This window comes from Meleagris gallopavo, chromosome 2 (assembly GCF_905368555.1).
Source record: "Meleagris gallopavo chromosome 2, MGAL_WU_HG_1.1, whole genome shotgun sequence".
Taxonomy (NCBI): Eukaryota; Metazoa; Chordata; class Aves; order Galliformes; family Phasianidae; genus Meleagris; species Meleagris gallopavo.
Window position 1 is genome coordinate 22,265,658 of NC_139405.1, and position 14,157 is coordinate 22,279,814.

Genomic DNA, 14,157 nt, shown 5'->3' on the forward strand with positions numbered 1-14,157 from the left:
TAAATGCTTTACTCTCAACAGGATAAGTATTTTGAGTATTAGAGAGAACTGATCTCTCGGGAGAAAACCAGAATTTCAGTGCATGATTTAAACTATATCAAGACATCGTACCTTACAGATAACCTGAGTGAGCCTATGTACATACTGCCTAGCAAAAAAGCTAGATGCAGGAAACACTAGCTTTCTGTTCCACAGAGAATGACTCTGTGGTAAAGAGCAGAGAAACGTTACTGCCAGGAGGACAACCTTGTTTGCAGACTGCCCCAAGGAACCCACCAGAAAACATCTCCCTCCAAAGCTCCAGCGGCAACATATATATAAAAGCAGAAGTTGTGGAACTGCACATGTTCATGTCGTCCTTTTCCCGGACATTACCAAAAATTTTCCACCTTCAGCAACTTCAGCTAAGCCTCTCCTAGCATTTTAGAACCAGGACATCCATATCTCCCACTATCACTGCTCCACCATGCAGTAGTACCCTTCCACACATCCAGTCCAATACTATTTCAGGCAGCTGAACACTACCTGTTTGGTCCAAAACATTTCATGCACAAATCCTAGGCTGAAGCTAGTCTACAGAAGCAAAGACAAAAGAAATATTGTTTTTCTTACGGTTCAACAGTCTGTTCGCCGGGCCCAGGTGTCACTGGAATTACACTTCCATCAATGCTATCTGAAACAGAACAGAATTCTTGAGTTTACAAAGTATTTTGGTAACAACTATATCCCTGCTGATGCTCCTCCTCCCAGGCTATGTTGCCACATTCCTATTAACATCCTGCAGAAATCAGACATCAAGGTACCTCTGAGACAGCCAGCAACACCTGGGATATGTTTGGCTCAAAATTATCTTGTTCATGCATAATCAGGTGTGTTTCTCATGTAAAAGAGCAATCAGGCACAATACATGGGATTAAGAAACAGCTGGGAGGTTAAAACAAGTTTACTTTAAAGGTCACAGCATCAATAACAACTAAAAGTTTTCTGTGTTCTGCTAGTCTGCATTAGTCAGGGCAGTAAAACGGCTGAGTACAAAGAACACACACAATATTAAAATTACCTTAAAAGTACCTTAAAGAAATCCTTATTTTGGTATTTGGATCTGTAATTGCATGTACAGAAGTCAGCTACATACACTTCTCTTTGAAACAGAACTTTAGTTCTTTTTTCCTGTTTCTATTTGAAAAGTGGTGATTTTCTGTCAGTATGCCCTAAGTTTACATGGCTATGCAGTTGTAACTCTGTAAGGCCTCTCAGCAATGCCTCACCCCTGCCTCTGACTGTATCCATCAACATTACATCTCTGTTATACCTTCAGTAACTGCTACAGCATTGTTGGACTTGTTTGCCACAGTCAAAAAAGTTTCTCCTGTAACTCTCTCTCTGTAACCTATGATTTCGTCTAGCTTGACTTAAAACTACAACCTCTGCAAGTCAGAGGTACCAACATTTAGTATTCTGAGAACATCCTTTCACTAGAGCACCAAGAATGTGAAAATAAATAATTTTGTAAAAAATTTTGCATCAAAATGTATCCTCTACCTTCACTCCTACTCCCCCCCCAAAAAAACCAACCCTGTAGGGTTTGGCTTCAGCTTTTTTAGGAAACTAACAACTACATTTTAACGACATTAAAAGAACATAAAAGATTTGCACACAGACCGCCTTCCTGAAGGAGGAGATAGGCAATCCCAGTTTCTAAACAGCTCCAAAAAATAGTAGGCAGACAGGCAGGAAGGAAGAAGATTTTAAGACAAATTTGTGAGACTAACATAGCTCAGAATCTATGCCTTCCCCAGAGCATGACATAAGGCTATGGCATTTACCCTTGCTCTCTCCAAGAAGCCACCCAGCACAGGTAGTTCATGTCTTTTTGTCATTTGTTGAGCATTGGTGCAGTTCTGCACCATAGAAAGGAAAACAGGGGGCTAAAATCAAATCAGCACTAATTACAGGAGTTTGCCACGTAGCTGTTGTTGACTCTAAAGTCAATGGTTCTGATGACAGGACAGATATCAATTTGCCAGCTTCCAAGAGGAGAGTAGGAAAAATGATATGAGCTTCACTTTTTCTGGATTACAAGACAGAGGTGGTGGTCTGGTGAGTAAGACTTTTAACTTGCTTCTTAAGTTTTCATACTAGTAACCTGTTCATTTTACAAAGCTGAAAATGAATTGAGAGCAATTGAGAGCAATGGGAGCTCTAAGGCAGTGTTAAGATAAAATATACAAGCATTTGGTGACCATGTCTGAAATGACTCAGAATGCAGCTACCACCTTCTTTCTACTGGGAAAATTCTTCCATTCTGTTATGGAAAAATGACCCTTCCTCAATATTTAGATATAGAAATAGTCTAAATTGCTATAGGTTAGAAGCATCTTAACTTGCACGGGTTACTACTACCATGATCAACTACGATTAGGCACCCTTTCTTGTGAAGCACTGAAGAAAATCAGAAAATTAATCCTATGTCTCAAAGCAAACCTTTTCCTCCCACTTCAGAAGACCCTATGTATGCAGTCCTTACAGAGGCAGACCCCATTGAAAAATCACAGCTTTATTCACTGGTTAGCTTTCTCCGCTCAATTTATGATTTCAATGCCAACTCTACAAATACAAAACCAAGAAAGAAAGATGGATTTTTATGGCATTGCGTAATGAGCCATGCACGTGTATACATGTAAAATCATCTATGAGATAACACTAGAAAAGAGCACAGCAGTATTCACTACGTAACTGCCACACTCCAAACATAACACTTACTGGACCGACAGAGGAGCACCCGTGGAGTTGGTGTCAGTGGAGTGAGTGGCAGCTGAGTGTGCGAGGTGCTGTGAGATGATGTGATAACACTGCTGAAGAGACCAGACCCATGCCGAACAGGACTAAGCATCGGCGGCGGAGTGTAGGGGGGGAGCTCGTGTGTTCGGTCCAGCAGATGGTCTCCAAGGACACGGGGAGAACGAAGCTGGCTCTGGTACAGCATGGCACCGGAGTGGGATGTGCTGAAGTTGAAGGAAGGAGGAGGTATGAAGAGAGGTTCAGGTCTGTGGCGATACTTCTTCTTGTCTGGTAATGGTTTGAAGTTTTCTTCCAATTTTGCAGCATTTTGATGAGGTTTTTTGTTAATTTCCTAAATGAAAACATACAGAACTTTAATACTTAGCTATGCTTAAATGTGGTTTGCATTGCATACAATCTCCTACAGCCTAGGGCATATATTACAACCACAGTAAAGCAGCTACCAGCGGGCAGTTATTTGGGTGCTGCCACAGTAACCCTGGTCAGTACAGAAGCTGGTCCTACCTAGACACCACAGGGGAGAGAGGAAAATCAGGAAGAACTGCCTTCCCCTCCCATATGGATCCCTCTGGGTCAAGGCAGGGCTGAGCTCAGGCATGGACTTAGGGAGGCCGCTGTTATAACTTTCAAAGGTGCAAAGAACAGCCCTCCCAAGGCTGCAATCTTTTAGCTCAATCCCAGCACCTCAGGTACTTCTGTTTGCACTGAACACATATAGGCTATTGGAAGTTGCTTCCCTATCTAGTCCCACTTTATATAAGATGTTTTCCAATGCATTTATTTTGTTAGGCTAGGAAGGATGTATGAGCTCAGTGAAATTACTGCAGCACTCAGCAGCAGGAAAAGAAAAAAAATGTAATAAATTCAAATTCTTCGGCTCTTATCACTGCATTCCCATCAGTTTGAGTACACTCCAGCTGCAACAAATCCTGAACTTAACCCTCTCCTCTTTTCCTGGAAGGAAAAAAGGGTAGCAGACACCGTTTGGGAAATTAAAGTGCTCTAATGCTCTAGAGTTTGAATGTTAAAAATCATTTAACACTAAATACCCCCAAAATCATAGAAAGCAAAAAGTAAAAAATTGTGAGTCCTTGAACCTGGATTTCCTGAGGGTGAGCATGAAAAAAGTGTACAGGGTATACTTTAAAAAATGGACAGAAGCTAGAAGGTGAACACGGCAGTAAGTACACTATTTCCAGGTGTTCAGACTGTAGATCTTACTTAGGATTAACTTCCAAAGCAGAAGAAAAATTTTGACAGATATTCCAGATGAATCACTCCAGAACGTCTGCATCATTTATAAATACTATTACTATATAAAAGTAAATTACTATGATGTATGTTTAGACAACATATATCTTTACACCATGGGTGGTTCCTGAGAATCACATTCACCCAATAAAACTCATGTTAGAGGAGCATTAGCACTGTCACCCTTTATCCGTTATGTTAATGCATTCCAGCTTGTGGAAATGTTTTTGATTACAGAGGTCCTGTCCTCTCTGTTAGATCATGGCTGTATCGTCTCCAACAGCTGTTGACATCTTTGCTTTCCAAAAATTAAGTTTCAGGAAATTCTTCCTTTTGTAGGAAAAAAAATAGAGAGCTGTTTTACAGAGAATTTTGTAGATAATGAGCATTCAGAATAGCAAGAGGGTGAGGGTCACCTATAACCAGAGAAACAGTCCATCATCATGGTAACCATTCAGTGTTCAACAGAGGTCAAGGGGGAAAACTCCTAAACTTAAGAAAACAACACCAAATACAAACTAACACTGAGTACTAAAAGAGATATGGATGTTCATAGACTCTCAATGGAGAATCATGCCAGTGCTTTTCTGAAGCTCCAGGAACTGGTGCCCATTATTCAAGATTTTATGTATCTATCTGGGCTCTGCTGCCCCACATTGACAAACGCAGTCCTCGCTGGACAGAACCTATAACCTCACCATCCTGTACTCTTGCTGAATATTTACTTCCTTTTGCTATTTGGTTTTCACCGATTGCATCAATTTGTGAACACTTTATTGGGCAGCTGAAAGCACAGTACAAATACAACACAGCTCCCATTCCTTAGTACAAAAAAATGAGAGCGTCCAATAGCAAAATTCCTTTATAGAAGAAAAAGGAACTGTAGATCTTTTGATCTTTAAATATTCCTAGTGCTATTGCTTATATAAAAGATAGGATCTAAAAAGGAAACTCTTTGAATTAGTTTGCTTGGGCACTGACAAAGGCTTGCAAGCATAATTTTGAGTGAATGAATGCGCATTTAGCCAGACACTGGTAGATTTAATCACAGTCACTTTATAAGTGTTGCAGAAATACACAAGCCCAAGCCACCTACTCTGGTGTCTCTAGAAATCTCCCACTCAGAGCTCACAAATTCAGAAAAGACTGTCCCTTTTCTCTCCAGAAACTAGAAATAGTAAAGTGAAGCTGCACTGCTGAGTTACAAGCAAAGTACTGTGACATGCTGGTTTCCACAATAGAATGGAAATTAATGCACAAAACCTCCATCTAAATGGATAAGAGATTTTCAGATTTTCTGTGTATTTAAATTAATGTGTATGTCCGAATGAAGGATCAAGAGAGGGTGATAAATACACAAATACTATAAAGAGCTACCCACGACTGTACGTGTTGTTGCCTCGTCTTGACACCAGATTCATGAGGAGGAGGAAAAAGAATTCACCAGAGCATGTCTCTACATCATAGAGATAATACTGTAGAGTGCTTATACTCCTCAGTAATCCCTTATCACAATGCAGTCTGCAAGTACGGATTCAAAGAAACGAGCAGCATCTATTCCTGTGCTGGAACAGGAAATAAACAATACCACTTGCTTCAGGATTCCTCAGGAAAATAATAAAGAGCATTCTCACATCTCATTCAAGGGCTCATCAGTTCCTTGTGCTGCCTGACAACTTCAGCTTTAAAAGCGACACGAAAGCAGTAAGCATAACTATTTTTCTTATGTCAGAATTCCCGGTGATTAACCCTTAGATCTAATGCATGGAGACAGAAAGGGAAAAATGACCTCATTGTAAAACTCAGCCAGCAAGCTTCATACTGGCTGAGAGTGCACACTAAGTACTGCACACTGCTTTCCTATTTACAGCTGAAATGAGAAGCACATACATCTGATTTAAAAAACAGGAAGAAACGAAACTGCTGAATTTAAGCAATAACATAAAAACAAAGCAGCCTGAAAAGGAAAAACAAAACCAGTAAAAAGATACTAAATCCCTTTGTTCTAGTGGGATAAAAAGAATATCGCATTCCAATTTCGAATGACTTGTTTTCAGCTGAAGTCTCAATTCCTCAGTAAAGAGAAAATTAATATTTTGAGGAAGAATGAGGAAGAAATGATACGATGCCACAGCCTTTTTTGTTTATTAAGCATCATTAAGATTCTGGAAAATGTTCCAAAAGACGAACATTTTAGAACGCAGCAGCACTATAAGCAAAGGGATTTAACAGACACAGCAGACTTAGCGGCAAGAAACGCAGCACTCACAGAGGATGAGCAGGGGTTGGCCACTTTTGGACTGCACGGTGGAGAGAAAGTCATCTTCACGAGAACGGGCATCTCATCATCTGACATAGAGCTGGCAGGCTTGTCTTTGACTGTGGCAGTGCTGGCAGAGGGCTGCGTGCTGGGTTCGGGTGACAGAAGCTTTACAGGGACAGACACTGGCATGACGATGGGCGCGAGGCTATCCACCTCTTTAGGCAGCGGCTGCTGTGGTGGTTTCTCTCCTTCATCCTGTACAGACAATTAAAGGCTTTCAGCCCAAGTGAGGGAGGGCCACTTCTGGATTGATAAACTATGCAGTGTATGCACTGTGGCTGAGAAGAAGAGGCCAGGGTTACAATACACAAAATAGCCTTGCTTCTTGGACTCTGTATTTGCCTTGAAGGAAGTTGGCAGATTACTTGACTCCTATGTAGGATTTAGCCTCAGTGACAAATAACCACATTAAGCATCTTTACAGGATCACTTGCAGAAGAGGCAATAAACATATGCCCTTCTTTTATCACTATAAAGGCAGAATTCTCCATCACTCACATAGAAACTGGTAGCTCTTTGGCTTTCTGTAATACTCCTCCATCAAGAGAGAATTTTTAAAATATCAGGACACTGAAAAACTGATTGATGAGACAAGTTGTCTTTATTCAGAACAATTCAAACCCACATTTTTCATTTGGTATTTGTTGATACCTACAGAACTACAACACTTTGGAAGAAAGCTGTCAAAGATTCAGTAATCCTGCTCCTTCAGTTAAAGTCTGGGAATGCTTCCAATAAACATCCCTTAGTCATCTAAGTAGTCCAAAGGAAAATAAGGAAGACTTGATGTTCCTGATATTTCTGATATAATAAACAAACACGAGGGGAAAAAAATTCAAAAGCTTGTGCCATGATTTTGTAGAGTGTTTTCGTAATGTGCGGAGACATAAAGAGGCACAAATTTTGTTCTGTCCTCCACCATTTCTCACTTTTAGGTGATACTGTAAATTATCAGAATTATGTGTGCCTTTACATAGTCGGGGTGTGACATAAAACAGTGCCGAGGAGAACAGGTATGATAGCAAAGCAAAGCGTGGCAAAGCAAGCAAACATCAACATGGAGAGAAGAGAATCAAATACTGAAGTAAAACAAACTAAAAACAGCTACCTGTTTGAAGTTAGGAGATGTTCTTACTCCTCCATGAGACCTCATGTGACCATTCAGAGCAGGCAAACTCTTAAATTCCTTCAAGCATACTGAACACGTTAGCTTGCTCTTCCCATCAGCTCTCTCGGGAAGTGTTTCTCTGTTCAAGCCACTATTGTTAGTTGACATTTTTTTAGCATGGAACAGAAGAAGAGACATCAGTTCGGCACGTTCCTTTCGCTGCAGAGGAAGCTTTTATTTTGTCAAGGAAGTCAATAAAGTTTTACAGCTATACCTTTACGAAGCCACAGGTAAACAATGGCTGAGTGTTCTAGAATACATGGGTGATAACCTAGATCAGTTGCTCCCAAGATACAGAGAAGGAAAGTTTTGAGTAGAACACGCTTGTCAAAACGTGACTCTTGGCATGGACAAATCCAAGAACAGAGGAAAACTATTGTGACAGACCTTCATATTCCAAACACTTGGATGTAATGTCCCTAAACAGGACAGATAACAATGTTGGAAGACACCTCAACCCTGTAAGGGTGAGATCTTAAAAAAAAAATAGAAGGTCTCTGCTGCTGAAGTACAACTGCAAACCATGCATCAGCATTCCTACTCTTAAAAATGCAGTGTTAAGCATGGACTGTTCCTTTATTGGTTTGGATTGGTTTACTTTTTGTGGGCAAAGACAAAGCATTTGATTTTATTATGGAGGGATGGGGAATGGAAGTCACACAAATAGGATAAAGATGTTTCCAGAAAAGAAACATCTATGATCTTCATAGAGTGCATTCCTCTCTCTTCAAACTGCAGCACTCCTTTGTTTTTCTTACATTTAAACCAAGAACACAAAAAAATATAATACCTTTGTTCTGGGGACAGTGGCTGCAGTCTGCCATCTGACAATTGCACCTGCCATAATAGGAAGAAAGGGGAAAAGAGGGGAAGAAAAACAAAAATAATTTTTCAGGAAATACTGATATATAAATGAAGGTTCTCACAGCTTTATTCTTGTATTTTGCATATGCTTCTACTAATATTGCATGCCTCTGAATTGAGAACCTTACATTTATCCAGCAAATCAATGCCTCCATGAGCATGGCTGGCACAAGCTTTCTTACACACACCTCCTGTTTGAAGTAGTATTATGTTTGGAAACAAGGAGCTAAATTTTTATGCACATTGAGGCAGATGAGTGTTGAAAAATGAGCAGGAGCACCTCGACTCTGAGCTCCCCAAACTCTCTCATGAGGGAACCACCAGCCTCGCAGCAGCAGCCTCATGCTGCTGCCCACTGGCCCAAAGCCAAGACAGCAATGTAGAACTCTGTTAACACAGTTCTCCAAAACATCCCAGCAGTGCCCACTGCTCACATCTTGACTACCCGGTTCCACCATAACATTTCATTTCCATACCTGACTGCTCTTCCGCTAAACAAGTTTGAGCAGGGATCCAAAATGTCACCTACCTGAGGCCACCCAGAGCCGGGAGAGTCTTGCTGAGAGCTTCTGTTGTTCAGATGTCCTCCTGAGGATGGCAAAAGAGTTCGATGAGGTACAGTGTTACCCGCAGAATTGACCTCCGACCGCGCAGGATCCTCAGCTGTCCCCGGTGGAGTGAGGCCGACGTGGGAGTTCAGAGATGCAGCTCTGCCTTCACTTGTGTATTGCTTCTGCTGGTCGTGCTGCTGCAGCAAACTCTGCGGGTACAAATGCCTGTACTGTTCGTGGGGATCCTGGTAGCAATACGGAGGCGCCGCTCCCAACTGGATGAGCTGCACAGGATGACTTGGATCCTGGGGGTACTGGTGGGGTTCATGCACAGTCTTTGGATCGGGTTCCCTGTGATACGGAGGAAGCTGCAGTTGCATTTGTTGCTGTTGTTGCTGTAGCTGCATGACAGGTTGCGTTTGGTAATACTGAGCTATTTGCATCGGACACTGCCTCTGCTGCTGCTGCCGAGTTGGCTGTTGCTGCTGCTGTTGGATCTCATGTATTGAGAGTCGCTGATGTCCCTGCTGTGGCTGAGCATAGTACTGAGTCTGCTGCAAGTGCTGCATCTGTTGCGGTAAGAGCTGCTGGGACTGCATTGGTTGAACGTGCGTCTGTCCTTGCTGAAACGCAGAATGAATCTGCATTTGTGACAAATGCTGCTGGTAGTCGTAGTACAACTGTTGGTGCTGCATGACTTGCATTTGTTGCTTTTGCTGTGTGCTTGCAAAATTCTGTGTCTGCTGTGGCACTGGCTGATATCTTTGTATGCTGGAAGTTACAGGCTGTTGCTCAACTGCTGGCTTCTGGGACAGCAGCTGCCTGAGCGCACTGTCACCAGCATTATCCGCCATGGAAGTCTCAGTGTGTAAAACCTGAGCCATGTTGTTGACTTGAATTCTCAGATTTTGGTTAGCAAATACTTGTGTAAAAGAGTCCAACTTATGCAGGACCCCACTGGTAATTTTTTGTGATCGATTTTCGCTGGGTTGAGAATAAGAATATTGGTATCCATCGTGAGATTCCCCCTGCCCAAGGGGGCTCCACATTGCGCTTTGATTACTCAAATTGTTCCGAACTGGGACGTGGTTTCCTGAGCCAGAATGCGTCCATGTTTGTCTAAGTGTATCCATTGACCCAAGACTTTTTGAACCTACAGGCAAAGCTATACTGTCTCTTGAATCTTGGGGAAAGTGGGGAGAGAGAGGGGACGCCTGAGGAGCATCTATAACAGATGTCCCATAACTATGATTTAGAGATGGAAGGGAGTTCATTTGGTGTTGGTAGTATAAGTTCTCATTGCTGTTGGCAGTATGGTTAGTTTTATACAATTGCTGGTCCCCCATTTTTGGTCACTTCTGTTCCAATCTTACAGGCACACGAACCATTGAAATCTCTATGAACCCTGAGATAGCTGAGAGAGGGAGTGAGGGGTGGGAAGAGAAGCTAGGATTACTTATAATTCAGCATGTGCGTGTGCAACAGAAGGACTAAGATTTCCTCCAGTCTGTCAGTAATTCCAATCAGACTCAACGTTGCTTCACATCTTCAAAAAATGGACCACAGCGCAAATCTTACACACAGTAATAGGTTCAGTGTGCCAGGCATCTACAGTGTAAGAGAAAGAAAGAGTAAGTGTTGGCCTTCTACATATTCTGTTATTGTTATTGCCTCAAAGGAAACCAAAATCTGCTAATTCAAAATGCATAATCATATACAAAATTGTAGTAGCTGGCCTACTCCAGTGCAGTTAAGTTACTTCATCTCATCCCATTATCCTGCTTCATATCTAGTTCTCACATAAAATCATTCTGCCAGATCCAAGAAGTCCCATTCTTCAAAACTGAGCTTTTTATTTCTCCTGATGTAAATGAACATTCGAGCACTTTTAGCTGGCCACATATTGCTCTCTTTTGACTAGCTTTAGACAGCTTACTATGAAGCCAAACCACCTTTTCTAATACTGCTGTATTTTCTAATACTGCTTTGTCAGAAGCAAAACACTCATTTTATAACACAAAATAATAACAGATACCTCCACAAAGGCCTGAAAAGGCAAGTAAATCAAAAGCCCTGGCTTTGAACAAAGTTGACAGTACTCAGATTACCAGCACCTGTAAAGGACCAACACCTAAAAGTACAAACAAAGAAGTGAATTGCTGCCCAGAATTTGCACAGAGAACTGCAGAGCTTCTCACAACTTCCAGGGTACCTACAACATATTCCAGTCGTATGAAAATACACTGTCACTGAAGAATAAGAAGCAAGACTAATGTTCACTGCTGTAACAAAACAGAACAAAACAAAAAAACAACCCAAAAACCCAAACTACAATCAAAAATCACAAGCATATGGATACTCAAATGCATCTGTGCTTGTAGAGTTATTTGGGTTTCCATTTGAAATCTGATCAATGCTAAAACCAAATAGGTCCTTGGAAATCACAGAATCAACAGAAATCTGTTAAAGTCACTCATCTTACACCAGAGATGCCGATTTCCAACTTCTGCTCTCCTCTCTCACGCTTCTTCAGTTTGCAATATTTTAATAGACTAATTTACAGTAACTGCAACCATTTATCATTCTTAACATATAAACCACAATTCAAAGCAACATTTTAAAGACGCCTGTACTGTTTTCAACGAACAAAACAACAAAAAATAAAGGTATATTACAAGCTTGTTTCTCTGTTTTATGGTAGGAAGTAATCACATTGTCTAACGTTATGCACACATGCACAGAGGCACAGTATGCCTATGCACATACAAGTATGTTTCAATGCAAAATATTCTTCTGAACTTTAACAAGAGCAAAAAAAATATTAGGCAACAACCTTAACCCTGCCCCTTTCACATCTGGCTCTCTAAACGTAATATTTCCCATCACGGTCTCCTTTGTACTCTTGTCTTTACCTTTTTAAACTCAGAAGAATCCTTGACCTGAATGAATAAATGTGAGGTCACTGATAAAGAAAAATTTAACAATTGCCAGATGTATATTAACGAGTTCTGTGCTAGCAACAGTAAATAAGGCTAATATTTAGCTGTGGGCACAAAAAAACCCTACTTCTGTTCTAGCATAACGTAAGGGAGAAAACCATAGCTCCCAATGAAGAAGGCTTTCAGTGTGTACATAGTTTTTGTGTAAGCAACCACTAGCATGTAACTTTTTCACATGACGAATGATGGCAGAGAATAACTGCAAGTTTATTTCCCCTTTCAGAAATATACATTGCTTCCTATTTTCTCTGAACACACTCCCTTCCAAGGGAGTCAATGGTCAGGTTGCCAAAGATTTTTTAGCCACAACTCAACTTCAAAGAATTCCTATTAAAAGTTAGGAGGAGAAATTAAACAAAGCCTGCAAAAGCATTCAAAGGACATAAAAATAAACACTGTGTGGTATTTCACACTCAAAGGCCATCAACTTACGCAGGAAGAGGGGTATGCTACAAAGGAATATGCATCTCCTTTCATGCCTGCCAAGTTCTGAAAGCTTAGCTGAGACTCTGAACATCTTTCCATGAGAACAGGACACGAACGGACCAGTCTACCTACCTTTTCCAGAGGAAATATGTCCTATTTTCACTTATTGATAACATTAGAATTTACAATAGATGACTTTTTTTTTGTTTTGCCTCTGCTTTTTAAAGTTTGTGTGAAATGAGAAGCGTTAGCCAAATGACAAGAACTAATACTGACACAAACCAGTGAATTGAACAGACATCTCCAGGAGTCAATTAAAAGACAAGAAAAAAGACTTTCAGGAGTAGGACAATAGAAGCACTTACTCCAAAGGCAGAAAATGACACGATTTTGCGAAGTCATAAAATATCCTGAGAGGGAAGGTAGCAACAAGGATCACCATGTCTAACTCCTGACTCTACAAAGGAACACCCAGAAATCAACCCTATGTCTGAGAGTACTGTCCAAACACTCTTTGAACTCTGGCAGCTCGGGGTCATGCTCACTGCCCTGGGTGGCCTGTTCCATGCCCACTGCCCTCTGGTGCAGACCCTGTCCCTAACCCCCAGGTGCCTCTCCCCTGACACAGCTCCATGCCGTTCCCTCGGGCCCTGTCGCTGTCACACAGAGCAGAGCTCAGCGCTGCCCCTTCACTCCCCGTGAGGAGCTTAGGTCACTATGAGGCCTCCTCTCAGCTCCTCTGCTCTGCACTGAGCAAACCCAGGGATCTCAGCCTCTCTTCATACTCCTTGCCCTTTGGATTCATCACCATCTTTGTAGCCCTCTCCTTTGGACATTCTCTAATAGTTTTATGCCCATCTTACATTGTACTAACCAAAATGCAGCCAGTCCTGGAGGTGAGGCTGCACAGCAGGACAACTCCTCCCCTCACATGGCAGCAGTGCTGGGGCCTGGGGCACCCCAGGGCCCTTTGGACTGCCAGGGCACACTGCTGGCTCACATTCAACTTTCTGTTAACCAGAACCCCCAGATCACTCCCTGTTGCACTGCTCTCCAGCCTCTCATTTCCCCCGTTCATATACCCAGGGCTGCTCCATCCCTGGTGCAGAATCCAGCACTGCTCTTGGTAAAATTCATGTGGTTGGTGATTGCCCAGCCCTCCAATTTGTTAAGGTCTCTCCGCAAGGCCTCTCTGCCCTTGAGGGAGTCAGCAGCCTCTCCCAGTTTAGTGCCATCTGCAAATGTACTTAGCATTCAATTCCTGCATTCAAGTAATTGACGAAAACAGTGAAGTGGCCCCAAAATGGAGCCCTGAGGAACTCCATTAATGACAGGCCACCAACCTGACAGAACACCAGCTACTGTAACCCCTTGGGGCCAACAGATCAGCCAGTTGCTCACCCATCACATATGTACTTGTCTAGCTGCAGCTGGACATTTTGTCCAGAAGGAGACAGCACTGAAAGCTTTGCTGAAATTCAGAAACATTACATCAGCTGGTTTCCCTCGGTTAACAAGGTGGGTAACCTTGTCATAAATGGAGATTATGTTCACTAAACAGGATTTTTAGCTGTTAACATATTTTAAAAAGCCATTTTTCTTGTTCCCCACAGTACTGGCCACCTTCAACTCTAACTGTGCTTTGGCTGCACAGATTTTCTCCCTACAATGATGTAAAGCATCTCTGTAGCACTCCCACTTTGCCTGATCTCACTTCCAGTGGTAATACACTTTCTCTTCCTCCTCAAGCTCTAGGGGATTTTTGCTCAGCCA

The 14,157-nt window shown here is 41.9% G+C and overlaps 1 protein-coding gene across 4 annotated transcripts in view; it reads right to left on the minus strand.

The window, feature by feature from the left end:
* The window catches only part of TRERF1 (transcriptional regulating factor 1), a 100,538-nt gene that overhangs the window by 11,118 nt on the left and 75,263 nt on the right, over positions 1-14,157 (minus strand). For 3 of the 4 annotated variants that reach the window (XM_085219319.1, XM_085219318.1, XM_085219320.1), the window contains exons 4-9: positions 8,938-10,567; positions 8,335-8,381; positions 7,485-7,635; positions 6,323-6,571; positions 2,764-3,133; positions 613-673 (exon numbers count right to left, since the gene is read on the minus strand). In XM_085219319.1, coding sequence (XP_085075445.1) covers positions 613-673; positions 2,764-3,133; positions 6,323-6,571; positions 7,485-7,635; positions 8,335-8,381; positions 8,938-10,305 — 2,246 coding nt within the window. In that variant the 5' untranslated portion in view covers positions 10,306-10,567. The remainder of the gene's footprint in view (positions 1-612; positions 674-2,763; positions 3,134-6,322; positions 6,572-7,484; positions 7,636-8,334; positions 8,382-8,937; positions 10,568-14,157) is intronic. The other variant, XM_085219321.1, reaches the window with a different exon arrangement.